Source organism: Saccostrea echinata, unplaced genomic scaffold (genome assembly GCF_033153115.1).
Source record: "Saccostrea echinata isolate AGI-Se365-2 ecotype Australia unplaced genomic scaffold, CSIRO_AGI_Sech_v1 ptg000036l, whole genome shotgun sequence".
Lineage (NCBI taxonomy): Eukaryota > Metazoa > Mollusca > Bivalvia > Ostreida > Ostreidae > Saccostrea > Saccostrea echinata.
Window position 1 is genome coordinate 1358736 of NW_026889785.1, and position 21265 is coordinate 1380000.

At 34.1% G+C, this 21265-nt stretch overlaps 1 protein-coding gene across 2 annotated transcripts in view; it reads left to right on the forward strand.

Moving 5' to 3' along the window:
- The first annotated feature begins 279 nt into the window (after positions 1 to 279).
- LOC133199862 (NAD(P)H-hydrate epimerase-like) overlaps positions 280 to 21265 on the forward strand; it is a 27168-nt gene continuing 6182 nt past the window's right edge. The window contains exons 1-3 of one of the 2 annotated variants that reach the window (XM_061335680.1): positions 280 to 543; positions 19342 to 19450; positions 20176 to 20286. In XM_061335680.1, coding sequence (XP_061191664.1) covers positions 419 to 543; positions 19342 to 19450; positions 20176 to 20286 — 345 coding nt within the window. In that variant the 5' untranslated portion in view covers positions 280 to 418. Of the gene's footprint in view, positions 544 to 12047; positions 12198 to 19341; positions 19451 to 20175; positions 20287 to 21265 lie in introns of those variants that run through there. The other variant, XM_061335681.1, reaches the window with a different exon arrangement.

Here is a 21265-nt window from a genome sequence, read left to right on the forward strand (position 1 = left end):
TCAACTTAAGGCATTAACACATAGGGCTGTTTCATACATAATATGTCCCAACGGATCATGATATACAATAATATGACTAGTAAAACAGAATATACAAAACAAAAAACAAAAAGAATTAAATATTAACAAATAATATGGAAAAAAAAATATAAATAAAATAGACTTAAAATTCAAAATACCTAAAAACACAAATACATACATTTATTTCATTTATCATGTTAATTTTACAATAAGACTTGTAATACTTTTATGATGATTTTTTTTTCCAGATTTTGGAATGAAGTAGAAAGTGACATAGACAAGAAACCTTTCTTTGAGGTCAAGGACACAGTAGGGAGAAGCCATTAATTTAGATCAAAGACTCTCTGGGGAGAAACCATTATTTAAGATCAAGAACATACTAGAGAGAGCTGGCTATATGTTTGTGTCTGTTCTCAGCTGTAATCGCTTCCTATCACGAGTCGCCTCGGGGATTAAATCAACGCGGAGTTTCTGTAGGACATCCATGATGGCAGTTGACCAGGGCAACCTCAAATACCTAGGGTAGGGGCACCAGTTTACATTTCATTATTTTATTAAGTAGAGATGTCATGATTCAAATAATTTGATTCAATCAGCTTCTGGGATTTAAACCAAAATGTGGCTTTTGTAATTTCACATTTGTGAAGTTGGAACACAACTGATAAAATTTGCGTGAACTCAATTTTTCAGTTAACTTCTTGTGTTCAGATGTAGATTTCATGTGAATTTCACAAACTTTTTTTCTCACAAGAAGTTAAGGTATAAGGAATTTTGTGTTTCCCATTTTGGCTCCTTTCGTGTGAATTTCAAAAATATTTCGACTCAGTTTATCCATCTAAGGACATTATGGAAAAGATATATTTAGGATTGCTGCTATGTCATGAACAGAGTATTTTAAGAAAATTCATTTATCATGTCACAAATAATCCAAGAGCAAAACACCTTTCTGAAATCAATAAGTGTAACTTCCTTCTGTCCAAAGAATCTGTTTCAATTAATGTTTGTCGCTGTAAGAAAACTGGAATCACCATGTTAATGAGTACATCAGGGGATTATCATTAATATTACTACAATTAAAGAAAGACATGTTTTAGCTTTGTACAATTATGCAGAAAAATACCTGGCTTCTACAGTAAACCAGGGCTATATTTAGACAAATTAATATGTAAACATCTGCATGCACCTGTAATGCATTTTCAGATTTTTAGCTTTATTGGTCAAAAAAGAAAAGGATTTATGCATTGGCAAAGCCTCAGGTGATGCACCAACATCTGTCTGTCTCTCTGTGTCTAGCTGTCCGTCCCTCCATCTGTCTGTCTGTCTGAATATTTTTATACATGCCCACCTCTGATGAGTGTTTTAAACTATGATGTCAAAATGATTATGAAATCATTAATTTTCATGGGGTTTTAATTATCATTGTTTTCCTGGTATGAAAAGACCCACTAATTCATGTCCCCCACGAAATGTTAAAAGTCTCATTCTGCAGTGTTTGAAACTCACTGCAAAATAAGCCAGACATGCAGGGCTGACTGCTAGTAAAAGTTGTCAGCCCTGCCAAAGATCTACTCTCGCAGGAAAATAATTGTCTTCTTTTAAATTTGTTTTTAACGATTATGTGACTGGAACCAGGTCACCATAACTTCAAACCAGAATCTATAGACTGATGAATTCTTCCTCTTTGCTTGTTACACTTTGCTACCGATACTATAAGTTGATATAAAAGAGATTTATCAAATATATGAATTTTAATTATGGAAAATTTTAACAGGTCCAGGCGGGCATAAATACATGAAAATTTGTTCGCCCGCTGCAAAATTTGTGCGTCTCGGGCAGTCGGGCGCATGGTTATTTTAAACACTGCATTCTGCAATTAGATGTTTCTCCTTAAATCATGATATCAAATCCTCTTGAACCACTAATTTTTCCTCAAACCTCGAAAATGTGATCCCATGAAAATGAGTGATTTTACAGTAATACAAGGAATGCACTGATATTGACAACTGACCAGGAAATATTTAGGCCATCATAAAAAAAAATTGTTTTATGAACACCGACCCACATTTTTTAGGTAGGTTTTTTTAAAAATTTTTGTTGAATAACAAGTATCTAACACATTGATATTAAAGATGAAAATCACAGGTTTAGAAATTTATTGATTTATTGCAATAAATGGCTTTTGATCTAAAAAGTGTCTTGGAGAAATGACACCGAAAATTAAATCTAAAGTTTATATACGATAAGATGTCTCATATTTTTTCCAGAAAAGAATTTTTTTTTTTTTTCAAAAAACTGATAAACTGAAAAAAAAATGAAGGGGAGTGACAATATTGATGGGTCAATTGGAATTCATCAAACAAATCATTTTTTATTGTTGGCCTTATCTTTAATCTTTCCATAAGGATAAAGGTCTGTATAAATTAACATAATTTATGCCCATATAGACAGCCACAATGTAGGACTTGGCATTTAATTTTCAAAAATTTCTGGCGGAGGCTCCTGTACCCCCCTCCCCCAAGGAAAATGAGATCAACCCAACCCCTCATAGTAGGAATACAAAGTCACTAGCCCCGCAGGCTATCATGTTTTACAATTGGTGTTTACCCCTGTTCTGACAATTAATAAATGAAATCCCAAACTAAAAATCCTTGATTTCTTCAGTATTTGGAGGTTGAATATCAGATTTACAAAGTCAAGTCTTACTGTATATTTCTGAGAACTTTGATCGTTTGGGGGAAATCAGTAGCAAGGTTCCCTAATTTGGTCTGTAATTTTAATGTACTTTCACTACTTTGGGACCAAGCCCAGGTCCAAGGGACCATGATATTATACAGACAAATATTGGTAGTTTTGGATATGGTACCAGTCTTCCCAATAATCTTTTTTTAGCACATGTCCTTAGGGCAGTTGTATTGACTAATTTCACTAGCCGGGACAAATATTTACAAGCCCAGAATTTTGTTAAGTTATTTTATTCTTATTTGCATTTCGATGTCCAGGAAATCCATTTTTCTGAGAGTTTCTATTATCACGCATTTGTTTTCAACCTGTATATTTTTTGTGCCCCCAATGCAAAAGAATTTCTTGGAAATCGCTGTAGAATAACCTGTTGTTAAAATTGCATGTTTCATTTTGGATGATTTTGTTTGCTTGTTTAATGTCTCTTTCAAAATTGTTCAGCCATATTGAGACCCCACCACTTGGCTGATTGAGGGCTGCAAATTTAAGACCTATACACTTGGCACTCAGGGCCATTGAGCAGTAATGGATCTTTTCATGGCTGTACACTAACTGAGTAGATGTAAGAATATTGCAGTAAGCCAGTAGTAACCTTATTAAAAAAATGAAAAATTGAGAAAATACACATTTTTTGTCATGATATTCTTTACAGCAATCTATAACAAATATGTTTCTTTTGTGTCATTAATGAGAGAAATTCCACTTCTCCCATGGGTTTAATTATCAAGCATTGGTCAAGGAGAATTTTGGTAACAGAAAATTGCATGTCAAATTAGAGATAAATTAATGAGTTTATATGAGGAGCTTTCTAGTAGTGCATCTCTGATCAAGCAGATGTTATCTTTATCTCTTGGGAATTGGGCAGAGGAATCAGCCTCTTAATTGCTTGTGTGAGGTTAAATTGTGAGGTTAAATAGTTCTTGTTGGCTAACCTAACTTTCAAAATAAACTTGATGTGAAGAATTTAAACTAATTTGATGTTGTATAATATAATTTTTTAAATTTTATTTTTTTTTTATATCCTTACAACACATTGCAGAGTGTCAAGTTTCACGAAGATGACAATTTTGTCGTCAAAAGAATAAACATGATGAGTAGTGTTTTTGATGTTTCATTAGGCTGTAGTATTGTAAATTATTCATAAAAAATACAATAAACAAAGCTGCAGATAGGCATTTGTAAAAACTTTAACACAACCAGTTGACAAAATATTTGATGTAATATTTGTTATAATTAATACCTATACACCTGGGCACAGGAGATGTACATCAAATATCATTAATATCATAAGGAATGGAAAAATCATTGAAATCTTCATACGATCAAAGTTGACATGATTTGCTTCCATGCACTTTAAACTGATTTATTTGATAATTGAACAATATTTGATGGGCATATCATGCAGTGTAGCGGGGCACTTTATTGGAGAGTTGAAAAAAAATTGGTTTAGTCATAAGATATTTTGTGAGAAGGTCCAAGGTCCACAAAACTTCAGAAGTGATGTCGGAGCACATTAAAAAAAAAAAAAAAAAAAAACACTTGGAAAGAAAGGTAGAGAATGTATAGATGAAGGATGGGGGATGTATGTAAAAATATATGAAAGATAGGGGAAGGGAAGGGGGTACAATAACTGATTGTAATCTCTCCCCTCTGTTTTGTTATCTCCCTTTTTCAGGAATAAAAACCTGACTCAGGTTTTTATTCCTGAAAAAGCGCTGATCTGAAGAGGTGCTCATCTGACATAGTAAATAGGAATCATGGGTAATGACCTGCTTTGTAGCCAGGAATCATGGGTAATGACTTGCTTTGCTGCTAGGAATCTTTGGTAATGACTTGCTTTGCTGCTAGGAATTATTGGTAATCTTAAGTTTATGACCTCATTACAAGTGACACTCGCCTTTATATCTGTCAACCCCCCAATCTGTTACCCATAATTCCTTGGTTCTGCTATTATATAGGTTAGTACATTTGTCCCCAGTAAATACAGCCTTGATTGATGGTTTTATTCCTCTCAGACACTAATAGATTTCTTCTTTGCCTGAATATTTGCAATAAATAAAAATAGAAAATAAAAGAGAAGCTACTACCTTTTTTTCTTTATAGAAATTCTGAAACTAATTAAGTTGACAGAAAAATTAATTATTAATAAGCATCATTGTATTGTGTGAATGGTAGAGGTAAAATTACATGACAGGGGAAAAGTAGGTATTATATTCTCCACATTATGTACAGATGTGGCAAATAAATTTTTCATATGTATATCATTTCAATAACACAAGTTAAAATACAGTATTTGTGTTATTAATATACCTTTAAAAATTGTTTCCCATATAAATTTATTCTAAAAAAGTCTAACATTTCCAATGTTATACTGAGCAGTCCCAAAAAATCGATGTTTGACCACAGTGAGATATTTGACCTGTCGATGAGATATTGGACCGTTTACGTCACGCTGTACATGGGCCGGATCAGCAAAATCATAATGAGACATATTTGCATTCGTTGGTGTTTGACAGTGATGGAATTAACTTAGTTATTGACAGTGTTCTTGGGCAACATGCGTTTTGTCAACCCCTCAAACCAGACTTTTTGTCTTTGGTCTAATGACCTCAGTCAAACTTGGGTTGGACAAAACCCACATTGTCCTCAAACCTAGTCAACAAATGTATATTGTTGTAAAATAACACAAGTAAGCAATACAAAAACACAAGTTAACAATACAAAAAAACACAAGTAAACAATACAATAACACAAGTAAACAATACAATAACACAAGTAAACAATACAATAACACAAGTAAACATTACAATAACACAAGTGAACAATACAATAACACAAGTAATCAATACAATATAACAAGTGAACAATACAATAACACAAGTTAACAATACTTGTGATTGATTTATCTAGTATGTTAGTCTTTACTCTTTAATACAAAAGGCGTGATAGTTAGTCAAGTGTAAGAGTCGATATTAATCAGATAATTCAAGCTGAATCTTTTGATGTCCTTAAAGCTGATTACGATTTGCCATATTACTCTGCATTTTCCGTTAGCTGTACGGCCGCTATATAAGCCTTTAACTTGGTCACGCTTCAGTGTAATCAGTTTTCACCGGTGTGAACGAATGCATTCTGCATAGCTATTGTAAAACTCTCGGTAGCGACAAAAGTAGCTGTGACTGTGTGCTTCTTCCTAGGCAGAAGGGAAAGTTACCAAAGAAACTACATTAGTTGAACAGGTCATTGCAGCACAAACAAACCCAACTACACAGGTCATTGCAGCACAAACAAACCCAACTACACGGGTCATTGCAGCACAAACAAACCCAACTACACAGGTCACTGCAGCACAAACAAACCCAACTACACGGGTCATTGCAGCACAAACAAACCCAACTACACGTAAACTGCAATAAAATGTAAACAACGGTAATGTAAGATAACCAACACAAACGCACGTCGTCCATTCCACGCACGTACCCGTGACAAGAAAGCATTCAGGTTTAACGAATGTGAAGGGTATACCCTGTGCTGATATCGGAGATAGGAAAAGTAATATGGCGTATGCCTATTTATGAGTGGTGTTCAGCTTTAAAATAAGTATATTTAAGATTTTAGTTTAAACCTTCTATTTGCACACAGGCGTTGTCACTGACAAAAATATTACAGTAACACAATGGAAAAGATTTCGATACTGTTTGTTATTAGTTCCCTATCGATGAAACTAGAGGGAACTATAGGTTTTCTCCTTGTCCGTCTGTCTGACTGTCATATTTGGGGTTTTTTCGCAGTTTTTTTAAACGCTTGCAGAAATTGAACTCATTGTATTGAGTGTACCTTGATGAGTTACAATTCAAGTTTACATTGCAGTCGTCTTGCTTGAATTTTGATATAATTACTACCTTTTTAATTTTTAAATAGAACCAGATAAATCTTGCAGGTAGGGGACTAGACTAGTATTTCTCATGCCGTACTCTCAGAATGCTTGTGGGAGATGTAAATTTGTCAGAAATCCCAGTCACGTGATCATAACGAGAATTGTAGGATAAAGTCCCCCTAATCACCAATGATTGATCTTTCGCAGATAGAGATTTGTAATGGGACGATCAGTGACTTCAAAGCATCAGAGCTTATCTGTGATGTCGAAGGGAAAGGGATTAGTGTGGAGAAAATCCCATATATTGCGACCCGTACTAAGGTGTTTATTTTCTGTAGAACTGTAGCGTTAGGGTTGTACGTTTTAGTCTTTGACCATGAAAACAGTTATGACCCAAGGCTAAAATATAAAACCATAACGCTACAGTTCTGCAGCTTTGGTCAAAGAATAAAACATAAAACCATAACGCTACAGTTCTGCAACTAGGTATTTATATATATATATATTCTGTAGAAAGGGTCTACATGAAGTTGACTCCAGTATAAGTTACAGAAATTGAAAGGTAAAACATTTAATTGAAGCAGAGTATTTGCTTACAAACTTATTTTTTTCAGTCATATAAGCACCACCCAAATAAAGTTGAATTAAAGAAATTGAGCCGAGATATTATTGAATTCAGTATGCTATTTTCAAAACACTCAAAAGATGACAGATCTCTTTTGAGATCTATCGAGAAACCAAACGAAGGCGATTTATCTAAGACATGAGTGACTTCCTAATTTGACCAAGATAACAATGCTCTCAGAAGAAGTTAATCAATAAATGATGTATAAATATATCTGTCTAGTCCCCTACCGGTGAAAGCGGAGGGGGGACTTTAGGTTTCCTCCCCGTCCATCCGTCTGTAAGTTTGCATGGGAGAAAGATGCCTGTGTATTTTAAAGAGACAGTCTGGCCAAATTCACGCACGATCTATATACTCTTTTAATATTCGACAAAAATTATTTTCGTCCTAACTGGCAAGGAAATATGGTTTCCTGCCAGAGTATCGATAAACCGATGTTACGTAATTGATATCTTTTTGTAAAGGCGTATAAATACATTAGTATACTCTGCCTGGTACAAAAAGACCCGGAAACAAAGAAAAAAAATCCTCTTTCTGATGTTGGTGGTAAAAGTGTCTTTTCATTTCGTGATAATGGCTTTATATTGGATTTCTCTCCGGAATTAGATGCGTCCAATCAGCACAAAGATCGACGTCAGATAAACGCTTTGTGTACTGCTGAAAACAGCGGAGATTAGCTGCCCTATAAATTATGAATAAATTTCTGTGTCGTGTTAATGTCTTATTGATTTAGTGTCTAATGTGTATTTTGTTAAACTTCTCAGATATAAGACCTACATCCATTTTTCCTGTACAATCTGAATAGAGAAAGCAGAATTTTATTGATAGTGTTTAAAATTTTTAGCGATTCAGAACTGAACCAAAGTTATTCGCTATGTGGTGTGCAATCCTTAACAACATTTATAGAAAGGGATTTTTCGCATCCCAATTTCTACTTTAATTTATCAATTTAATTATATTATTAATTAATAATTCAATTCTGGTTGTAACGCTGTATTTGATTGGCTAAAAATTTACTTTAAATCGTATGAAATGGGTTGCCTACGTCACAATGACTTGCGTCAAAAACGTATCGATCCGCCTGACGTTACATTCAAATTTTGTACAAATTAAAGTCATTTTTAAGGACAATAATCTTTTTTTCTTACACCAATTGAATGAAAATTAAATTATAAAGAATGTATTTAATAACTACCCAATTTATACGGTATAAACTGGGTTGGAACAGTTCACGCTTTGTTTTAAACCGCTTCGCGGTTTATATTTAAAAGCGTAACTTGCCCCAACCCAATTTATACCGTATAAAATGGGTAGCTATTAAATTCATTCCTTAAATTAATTTTTCTAATTTATCGTACAAGAAAAAGTGAGAAAAGTATTCTCTTATCAGAAACTACTAGAGTTCATGAATTTACATACCACATATGCATTCGTTCTTAATCGTTTAGGGAACTGAGCGACGCTTGGGAACCATTGTCCGGCGTAAATCTATCACTTCTATCTTGAGAACCGGAAATGCTAGATTGCCCGGCGTAAGTCTGTCACAGTCTTTCTTGAGAACCGGAAATGCCGGGGATCTGGTGATTTGTGCACGCATTCCTTAAAATAATTGGTTAATGACCCTAAACTCAATTCTAAAGTTTTGAGCTTTCTTTAAAAAAAAATACATAAGCCTTATATTTTTAACATGAGGGATATGGCTGTAATACTTATACAATGTTTATCACACAAAACGTCCTCAAATTACCAAGGTGACTGACCTTGAAATCTTCAGCTATCGTCTAACTTACATTATATAAAGGTAGAATTTAACAAGGATATAGCTTGTTGGAGCACCATTGAAACTTTTAAAGAATTGTCATGTAAACGTTGACCCTTTTTTCAATAACTTTTATTCATTATATATACATTTGTGGTATCTCTCTATTATATAAACATGCAGAGAGCAAATATCTTCATACCTGTATGAAGTTTTTTGAAGGTTATAGGTCATTACGTGACCTAATCACACAGCGCAGTAATATCTACATAAAAATACTTACTCCACTTAGCAATATTATATAGCATGTTTTTCATGCATAAAAATGTACAAAATACGCAAGTAAAAAATAATCATTTTATTTACAATGTAACGAGTATTTAATACAGTTCTTGATCGATTTTATATAGAGAATAGAAAACTACGTGTTATAAGTTTCATGTCTGAGCTGCATATCTCAACGTTTATACCCTTATTTCTCGCAGACCTCTGAATGCTATAATTTTTTTTCATTAAACTTTACTCACAATAAATTTGAAAATCTGTTGAAAAATACCAATGTAATGCAATCACGCCACAAACAGCTGACAAACACTGCACTTTGGAAGTTCGGTAGGCACACCTCCATCATCGAGATCGTTGTGACGTTGTCTTTTAAACAATGTAAACTGTCGCCAGTGTCTCTTTATCAACATCATAATTAATGAATATGCCTTACTGAAATCGTAGATTTTATGTTTTTGATCAAATTTTGTACTTGATTTCAAGTTATCTGGTCCGGACAAGTGTCTCCATCCATCCCTTTGCGACCGAAATTCCTCCAACTTTTTATTATCAAACATCGGAAGTGTTTCTTGTGTTTTTTAACATCGAATATGGGTTCTCATGAATTCAAAAATTCCCAGACACCAATATGCTCACTTTAATTGATCACAAGTAGCCTTTCACAGAATATCCCCTTCGAAACAGAATCATGCCAGATGAATTTGAAGCGTAACCGCTTTTCAAGCCGATTTACACCTAGCGTAATTTGTCAAAATCTACGACGTACAGTTAGTGCAATATTTATATTCGATTACATTCAATTGTCCGTCTCAAATGTATATATAAGTAATAAATAACAAGTTTAAAAACTTCAATGGGAATTGAAGTGGGTCGGTACGTGATCAAATCTTCTGAGAAGGCCTTCGGCCTTCACAGGATTTGATCACGTGACCGACCCACTTCAATTCCCATTGAAGTTTTTAAACTTGTTATTTATTTCTTAAATAACATATCTTTAAAAAACAGGTAATGAAAATCACTTCGCTGAAAATGTGAATTCATTGTTAGCGTATTCTCTGTATAAATATCGCTGTTGTAGGGAGTTCAAGTGTTCCCGGAACAGCCATTATATAATGTTAACTACTTGCTGTATTGAACTTTTGAAACGCTATCTTGTTGAAATAGTGATATAATCTGACATCGCAATGAAAAAAAAAATGTATGAAAAAATTAACAATATGAAGATAGTTCATCAAATATTAAGCAGTTAAAGAATATACATTTACTGGTGATAGCAACTCAAAGCTGAGAACGTTTATAAGCTCATAGACGCAATGTGACGTCTAACGTTTATTTCATTAAGTGTCCTGTTCATAGTATTTGATGGCGCTTGGAATATTTTTTAAGCTTTAAATGAGAATTTTAAAAGTAACCTTTAAATTCTTTATTGAATTCAAGTCTACATGGGAACATTCAAATTTATTCATAAAAAGCTTCATCTTTTTTTTTTTTTTGCGATTTACTAGGTTACTTTGAGGACTAATTTAGATATACATGTATCCTAAAAACAAAACTGTATTTCCTAATTGAAAATGATTATATTTATAACTTTTGAGAATTCCTTGTCAGATTCTGTAGCTCTTGTCTGCGTGATTATATTGTTGTCATAAAGGATTTAGAATGATGATGTCGTGTAAACCATTATGAGTTGTACATGTAATCAGGGGTGAATTAAATACAGAGGAATAAAAGGTAAAACTGCCCAGAGATATATAACAAGATAGTTCTCATTAATATTTCATTCTCAGGGAGTTTACGTTTGGACATTGTCTTGTTTAATGCTGCTGAACAAGCCAGGTATATATTTTCCCAGAGATGCTATTTAAAGGTCATTTAAAGGTCATTGCTCAAAGATTACCGCTCAACAGCATTAGATGCACAGTCCACCATATAAAGATACAGTGGTTAATTGTTTATTAAGACTAATAAAATTCGTGCTTATGTCAATACTCTGACCAGCGGGCCGCTTAAGTCAATACAGTAAGGTAACGCGCGAGGCCCCATAAGTCAATAATAATCCCTCTGGTGTTTTGACATTTATTCCTATATATTGGGAATTTTGTTGATTCCAATGGTCGTAGCCTTTGACGGAGTTTGATATTCAAATATAACCATTCTGTTCAGCCTATTGATCTGTTGACAGGGTATTGACTTTGTATAAATATTCCTGCTTTATAATACCCTCTGCTGGCCGTTCATTACTATGTCAGACTCTGAAGATATCAGAGCGCGGATTTCGTTTTCGGCGGAATCTTTTTAACTGCCAATGACAGTCTCCTGTTGACAGCTTCGTTCTGATATTGACAGCAGACTGAAAATTACCAGATAAACGGAACGTTTTCACGCAGAAGTAGGCGGCGAACCCGATTCACAAATCACGATATTTCGAAGAAAGTTAGCTGGGAAAAATTTCTTTAATATATGCCAATCGGTGTTTTTAATTTTTTCTAATTTAAAAAAAAGGATGTTAAAATTAGGATTTTACCGATAATTTTTTTTACCGGAATTACGACGAAGTAGACATTGTTAAGTTAAAGAGACAAAGTGTAACGGTATTGTGTTCTCAGCATCCAGACATGAAGTGTATTCTACTGGAACAAACAACGGACTGATTTACATTTTCTGGCGACATGGAAATGGGATACATTGATTGCATAATTTCAAAACAAACCACGTGCGTTATATAGCCGGGTACTGTGATAAATTGTCTGAGAAACTGTGTGACGATAAACGACGGGGATGGACCGGATATCAGTGAACAGATTCTCCTTCCGCCGGAAGGGAAGCCATAAGAAGAATAAGGAGGAACAGTCCGAACCCGAGTTTGATTACACAAAACTTTCGTATATCAGGTAGGATGAATGTCGTTCTCGAATTTTTTTTATTGACAAATCTATTTCAAGATTGAAAAAAAATGTCATTTTGACAATGATCGACAAAAGTATTGTAATATGCAATATGCTGCTTTCACTATCAATAAATCTTTCGCTACGATTAGTGATAGTAATTAATTAGTTTATATATTTATTTATTAAACTTTGTAATCTGTAAGCATTGCCCAAAGAATAAAAACGAAACATGAGAGAGAGAGAGAGAGAGATCTGAATTTTGATAATGAATCAATTGGTAAAATGAAACTTTAAATCACCCCAAGAGAATTTGCATATACTGGCCAGAAAATTTCTAACATTATTGATTATTAAATTGGAAATTGATCTGTGAAACGACTGAATCATAAAGTGGAACCATGGTCGACACATTTTTCTGTAACTAATGCCTTTAGTTTTTGTGGATGGTTACATGATTTTGCAGCAAACATTTTTATAATCCTGATGTTTGTAAGATAAAGATGGAGTTAGGCCTCGTAAGAAGCATTATCCCATTTTATACTCTGGAATAGGAAAATCTCCAAATACATGTTTTTACTTCCGTTTTTTTCTACTGAGCTTGTAACTATGTAGATTCTTTTGACAAATAACTTCCAGACGAAATCTGATTTTCATATTAATCGACTAAGGTTTGGAAGAATTTTCCCCCTGGATTCTAAGTTTGTAAATATTTATTGGCAATATACTTTATGGGCTTTGCTTTGGTATTTAAGAATCTCTTTTATATTGCAAAAGCTTGTGGATATCGTACAATTTTGAATTATTGTCCAACATATCGTGCAACATTGTATAGTTGTCTAACATATCGTGCGATTTTGTATTGTTATCTAACATATCGTACAATTTTGTATAGTTGTCTAACATTGTTGTCTAACATATCGTGCGATTTTGTATAGTTTTCTAACATATCGTGCAATTTTGTATTGTTATCTGACATATCGTGCGATTTTGTATAGTTGTCTAACATATCATGCAATTTTGTATTGTTATCTAACATATCGTGCGATTTTGTATTGTTGTCTAACATATCGTGCAACTTTGTATTGTTATCTAACATATCGTGCAACTTTGTTTTGTTATCTAACATATCGTGCAACTTTGTATTGTTATCTAACATATCGTACAATTATGTATAGATGTCTAACATATAGATGTCTTACATATCGTGTAAACCGTCACGGTAGCTCAGTAGATAGGATAGAGTCCTCGATCCATAATCGGAAGGTCATGGGACCGCGCCTTGGCTGCAAGAAACCTTAGTCAAACAAGCAAATTCAAAGAATTATGGTTCCCCGCTTACGGTGTCTTTGTGGTTGAGATGCAGTTATTTACAGCATATTGTAAATGTCCTGTCTGTGTGTCCTGTCTTGTCTGTCCATCATACAAAATACATAATACAATCCGAAAGATCCTGTCAGAGGTAATTCACGTGTAGAAAAAAAAAAAAATAGCAAAGGACTGTCTGTTCTAGAACAAAAGTTACGGCCAAATATTTTTAATAAGTAGGTCAAACTTTTAGGTCTAGGTCATGGTTTTTGAATAAAAATGGTAGTATTTTCATAAATGTATCACTGGTAATCATTTTACAGAAGTAGACTTGTAATTCCTCTACAATATATCTTTATTAAACATATGTACATGTATATAAGCCGCTCATGTTATTAGTCTATTTCGTGTCCTTATTGTAGATAAATAGTCTCACTATTATAATTAATTTTGTCGTACCAGATCTTTAACCCCTCTCACGGTATAATCCCAACTGACGAACCAATTTACAACTTATACCTGGGTTACTATAGTACCGGGGCCGCTATAGCAGTCACAGTTTATGTATTACGGGGGTCGCTAGAGCGGTCAGAGTTTATGCATTACTGGGGCCGCTAGAGCGGTCAGAGTTTATGCGTTACTGGGGCTACAATAGCGGTCAGAGTTTATGCATTACTGGGGCTACTATAGCGGTCAGAGTTTATGCATTACTGGGGCTACTATAGCGGTCAGAGTTTCTGTAGTTAAATATTCGAGAAATCTTTAAACGTCCTCAAAACAAAAGCTGGACCACACTGACAGTTATATAAATATTAACGAAATCCCACGTGATGTGTGATGAAATATGTTCAAATAATGACACAAGCCCTTGAACCAAAATAGAGGGTTGCCTTGTAAAACGGATATTTCCTGCGATTGTCCAATCTTTGCGGAATTTTGTGGATGGGACAAATTCGCCAAAGTTACATTCGCAAAATATTTTAAGATATCAATTTAGATATATTGTAAATAAACCATCTTGTCAGTAAACAATAAACAAACTTGTCAAACGTGGTAAGTACACTGTAAGGCTGACGTCATAATTTTTTTTTTTTTGCCTGATTTAACCAGTAATTTTATAGCTAAGAACTGTGCAATTATAAATTATAAAAAGTAAGTAAATGCTAACTGTGGTATGTTATTTGGACACTAACTTAAAGAGAGTAGAGCAGCAGAGCTTATTTTTAGTTGTAATTCATCCGAACACAATCAACATGTCAGTCTTAATTATATCAAATACGTAAAACGTTGGGGTGTTTATATTCGCTACTCATATTCCGTAGATGATTTTTATGTGGATTCTTGCATGCACCGAAATTAAAAACACAGAAATTAATTTTCTTCCTTTGAGGGGTCAAATCGCAAAAAAAATCCACAGGGGGTTTAAAGTGATCCTAAGCCAATTATTGAGATCGAAGGTCAGGGTTTAAAAAAATGTGTAAAAACTATCTCTGAACCTATTTTATTTTCTGTAGTTCTTATAATGACATTTGTCAAACACAATCTATTTTTCTGTCACTTTTTAACTGACATACTTCATATCAATTGTAACGCCTTTTTTATACTTAAGTTAACTGGGGTTATTTCCTCTACATGATCAATACAAAGGGCTCACGGCTGGTGGGATGTTTACTCCTCGAAGGCACCTGATCCCATCTCTGGAATGTCGGGTGGTCCGTGCTTTATGCCTATTCCAGATATGTATTGTTTATAGATTTTTTTGACTGTTAGTTATCTTCACCTTTTTTTTTTATTTCACTTCATTTAGATGAGGAATTGTACGTATATTTAATTGGTTTGACTGTTTCACATGCTTGTTTTCTTCTCTAGTCAGAGCTGTGCGTATAGAATTCCATCAATAGGACATCTACAGGCAATTATTTTTCATCAATTAATGCTTTTTATCAAGAAAAGATCTGATAACACTTTGGTTTACGACATGTATTTCCTCTTCATATTAAAGGAAATCCAGTTAGATGTCGTAAATTATTGTCGTAAATTAGTACAAACACGACTTACGGCACAATCAGCATCTGTCGTGAGTGGTTTTTATCCATCTAAGAATCTTGGTGAATGGAGTAACAGATAAACTCATTGTTCTGTAGATTTGTCATTAGTAAATACTAATGGCAAAAAGGAATACATTTACAGAAGTCAATGTGGCCGATAATGAAACCCAGCAAACTCTACAGACTGTGTCAGGGCCTATAAAACCAATCATTTTGGTACGAGATCTTGAAATGGTCGCTAATTTGTAAGGCTTTCTCTGTCAGAGATACATTATATTAGGCTCTGTAGAGTGCATCTATAGCAAATTTAAACATTTTCTAAATATTTTGTAAATAAAGTGGCAAACTTTATTTCAGAGTTTAACAAGCTCATATTCAGTTATATTCTGTTCCAAACATAAAATGACATCTCGGGTAAAGAGTACGTCTAGCACATATTCTGTCGTATTCTAAAAAATCCATGAACATAAACATTGCCGTCTTGTTTTTAGGTCCCTAGCTGCCAAAACCGTCAAAACTTGAAAGTCTTCTGTACTCCTGGACATCAAGAAGTCAAATTGTTGGTATGATTTTAATAAGCATTGAAGCCTCTACCAAAATGGTGAAATTAACGGCCCAAGGCTCAGGGGTATGGTGTAAGGGTGGGGCTTTATATATCATATACAGAAAATGCATAAATTCTTCAAAAATCTTTTTCTCGCCATATATATTAAGCAAACAAACTAAGTGCATTGATGTGATGAACAAGAGAGCATCCTTCAAAATTGTGAAATCATTGGCGTGGTGCCTGTGGTACCTTGGCCAGACATTCAGGCAGGGCTCTATTGATTACTCAGTAAAAATTCATTAGTTCTTTGAAAATCTCTGCCCCCTTGGTATTTAGAATATAAAAATACATGGTTATGATGAGCAATGGTACCTCTTTCAAAATTGTGAAATTCATGGCCCCTTAGTCAGGGATTCTAGAATTAGGGTAGGACTCTATTGATCATTTAGAGAAAATGCATTAATTCTTTGAATTTTGCAATGTTGTATTTTAAAATTGAAATATGGAGATAATGCACAGTATGCAAGCTCAAAATCTATTGTAAATAATGTAATTGATAGGTAAATTGAATAAAAAAATTGTACAAGATTTTTTATGGTTTTTAATAGTAAGGTAGAGGTATAAATAAAATAAAAATGATAGAAAATGAGACAAAGAATACCTGATATATGTACATTGAATATAATTCAGAGATCAATAAAGTTCATTGTTATATAGGGACTATGCTGGTAGTACTTTGAAACATTGTGTGTTAATAAGTACTACTGTCTGGTAATATTGTGTGTTAATAAGTACTACTGGCTGGTAATATTGTGTGTTAACAAGTACTACTGGCTGGTAATATTGTGTGTTAATAAGTACTACTGGCTGGTAATATTGTGTGTTAATAAGTACTACTGGCTGGTAATATTGTGTGTTAATAAGTACTACTGTCTGGTAACATTGTGTGTTAATAAGTACTACTGGCTGGTAACATTGTGTGTTAATAAGTACTACTGGCTGGTAATATTGTGTGTTAATAAGTACTACTGGCTGGTAATATTGTGTGTTAATAAGTACAACTGGCTGGTAACATTGTGTGTTAATAAGTACTACTGGCTGGTAATATTGTGTGTTAATAAGTACTACTGGCTGGTAACATTGTGTGTTAATAAGTACTACTGTCTAGTAATATTGTGTGTTAATAAGTACTACTGGCTGGTAATATTGTGTGTTAATAAGTACTACTGTCTGGTAACATTGTGTGCTAATAAGTACTACTGTCTGGTAACATTGTGTGTTAATAAGTACTACTGGCTGGTAATATTGTGTGTTATTAAGTACTACTGGCTGGTAATATTGTGTGTTAATAAGTACTACTGGCTGGTAATATTGTGTGTTAATAAGTACTACTGGCTGGTAATATTGTGTGTTAATAAGTACTACTGGCTGGTAATATTGTGTGTTATTAAGTACTACTGGCTGGTAATATTGTGTGTTATTAAGTACTACTGGCTGGTAATATTGTGTGTTAATAAGTACTACTGTCTGGTAACATTGTGTGTTAATAAGTATTACTGTCTGGTAACATTGTGTGTTAATAAGTACTACTGGCTGGTAATATTGTGTCTTAATAAGTACTACTGGCTGGTAATATTGTGTGTTAACAAGTACTACTGGCTGGTAATATTGTGTGTTAATAAGTACTACTGTCTGGTAACATTGTGTGTTAACAAGTACTACTGGCTGGTAATATTGTGTGTTAATAAGTACTACTGGCTGGTAATATTGTGTGTTAACAAGTACTACTGGCTGGTAATATTGTGTGTTAACAAGTACTACTGTCTGGTAACATTGTGTGTTAATAAGTACTACTGGCTGGTAATATTGTGTGTTAATAAGTACTACTGGCTGGTAACATTGTGTGTTAATAAGTACTACTGTCTGGTAACATTGTGTGTTAATAAGTACTACTGGCTGGTAATATTGTGTGTTAACAAGTACTACTGGCTGGTAATATTGTGTGTTAACAAGTACTACTGGCTGGTAATATTGTGTGTTAACAAGTACTACTGGCTGGTAATATTGTGTGTTAACAAGTACTACTGGCTGGTAATATTGTGTGTTAATAAGTACTACTGTCTGGTAATATTTGGTGTCACATCACAGACATATACAGGAAAGATTCTGAGTTGTTGCTGATTACAGGGCTACCTGTTGATTCCTGATCTCCCTTCTCTCTCTCTCTCTCTCTCTCTCTCTCTCTGAGCTTCAGTTAATTTTGTGTTATCATATTTAATTATTTACCATTTCCATAGATCCTTTCCATGTTTATATTACACACAGGTGACTGCTAAGGCCCTTAGGCCTCTTGTTGAAGACGTGATAACCAGCAAATTACAGAGTGTTTGGCGAGGATATTTGATTGGCGTGCAAATGATTTGATATTTTTCTTTTAATAAAGTACACAATATGACTAACGTTACACCCACTATCGTTATATTCAGATTTTGTTTTAAAAAGGAGCTTGTTGAGAAAATGAGAGGAAAAAAACCTGATTTTTCTCCGGATATTATGTGTCGGTGGTATTTAATGTTAACAATCCGAATGTTACAGGCAGACGGAATGATTCTGTGAGAAATGTCTGTCACAGAGAGATTTCAATTATTATCACTTCGACCCCATTTGAACAATTGATATTGCAATGTTTTTATATTAGAGTCGTAACTTGTGAAGTAATTTCTGTAAAATGTGGAAGTATTGACAGTTTTATTACGTGTGATTATTTCTTATTGCTTATAATTACACCGCTCTTACTAAGGAGTTCGATGTCTTTATTAATCTCTTCTTATACCAAAGGACAAACGAAAGAAAAATCAATGATTTAGGCACAGATCCAAGATTTCTTCATAGTATATACTGACCATTAAATTTGATTTGCCGTTACTATAGTAAAGTAGACGGGGAATTGTTATGAAAGTGTAGAAAAACACATCGCATTAAATCTGAGTGTCTAAAATGTTAACCATTTTTAGAATGTCTGTAAAATTGTTCTTTGTTTACAGCCTTCTTATGGAACAACTGTAAAACTGTCTTTGTTTACAGCCATCTTTAGGATGACTGTAAAATTGTCCTATGTTTACAGCTATCTTTAGGATAGCTGTAAAATTGTCCTAATATGTTTACAGCAATCATTAGGATAATTGTAAAATTGCACTATGTTTACAGCCATCTTTAGAAATACTGTAAATTTGCCCTATGTTTACAGCCAGGAAGAGGCTCAGAAGATTGATGAAGAACTATTTTCTGAATACGCTTTCTCTGTTGAACAACTTATGGAGCTTGCCGGATATAGCTGCGCTGTTGCCATAGCAAAGGTAGCAAATTATAAATTTGATAGAACCAAAAAAAAAAAGATTGGTTAATTTTTTTTAATGAATGTGACTTATGTTGTTATTTTCGTAATCTGTTATTTTTGCTTCGCACTTCGCTCATTCGTACAGATCTTCATATTTTAACTGTTTACAGTACTTGCTGCTATTATTATGTTATTAGTACATGTCTAGGGTGCTTCCCACTGTTTTCCGATATTTTTAGCTCAGTCTCTTGAACTTTAAGCTGTAGTGAGATATTGCCCAGCATCTAACTGTCTATCAGCCCATCCGTCTGTAAACTTTTAAAAACACTTTTGACTTATATTTTGGAACTTCTGAGCTAATTTCAATCAAAGTCAACACAATACATCTTTTGGTAAATGAGATTTAAAATTATGCAAAAGAGAGGATATAATCAAGGAAAATTAAAAAAAAAAAGGTGTGGACATTTTAAATTTCTCTGCTAGATCTCTGTTAAGTCAGACAAGATATTATGATCCATGCACCCCTTAGAGATGGGTCACAATGGTGTTTATTTTTTTTTATATAAGAGAAAAAAATCTGTTACAAAAAAGAAAAGGTACTGTATTATATTTATCTGTAGGGAAGCGAAATTTAACTCAGGTGAACAATATGGCCCATGTGCCTCCAACCTTTTGAGTATATTGCAGTGCTACCCTTTATGTATATATTGCACTGCTATCCTTTAATTTTTGTGTATATTGCAGTGCTACCCTTTAGAAAAAATGACCCGAGATAACGGAGCTGTTCTGGTGTGCTGTGGGCCGGGGAATAATGGCGGTGATGGACTCGTGTGTGCCAGGCACCTCAAACTTTTTGTAAGTAGACAGTGTGTGCTAGGCACCTCAAACTTTTTATACAATGTAAGTGGCCAGTGTATGCAAGGCACCTCAAACTTTTTGTCAGTATATAGACGTTCTGTGCAAGACACTACAAGGTTTTTGCATTACCTTTATTTGTAAGTACGTATGGTTTTGCTCCTCAGATTGTAAATGGGGATTATTTGTTCAGGCGCCTCCCACTGGAAGTAGAACATGCAAGTGCTCTACACCTCCAATATTTCTCTTTTTTTCAAATAAAACTAGTGTCAACATTGAGGTCAAAGGTCGGTTGTATCCTAGGTACTTTTCCGTGGTATAGACTGATAGACGTGCAATTTCTTTATAGAAAAGCCAATAACTTGCTCACGTTACAATTTGATTTTTCTTACACTTTATCTGATTGAAGAGAAAAAAAAAGAAATAAGATCGGAATCTGTTAAGCGGATAAGTGGCAGTTTCCATCGCAAACGTGTCAATTTATCGCCGGATCAAAGTAGACAGACCTAGTTAGGCCGTCACTACAGAATTTCTATCATTCGTAACTTCTCGGGCCTTTCCGACAAGCAGAAAAACAACCCCGAGGTTGTTTTTCCGACCTCTGACGGAAAGACCCGAGATGATGCGATTGATTTGATCTGAGTAGACCCGATAGCGGACTCTTCAAATTTGTCGCAGAACATTCGGATCTTGTTCACTTTCCTTCCAATTTCCTCAGAGATATTGACAATTCTACAGAACGGAATTCTACAGAACGGAATTCTACAGAACGGAATTCTATAGAACAGAATTCTACAGAACGGAATTCTACAGAATGGAATTCTACAAAACGGAATTTTATAGAACGGAATTCTACAGAACGGAATTCTACAAAACGGAATTCTACAGAACGGAATTCTACAGAACAGAGCTGATGCAGATATCAGATTTTCTCTTAGCAGTCAAAGGAAATCAATCCAAGAAAAACTGTTATATTTCA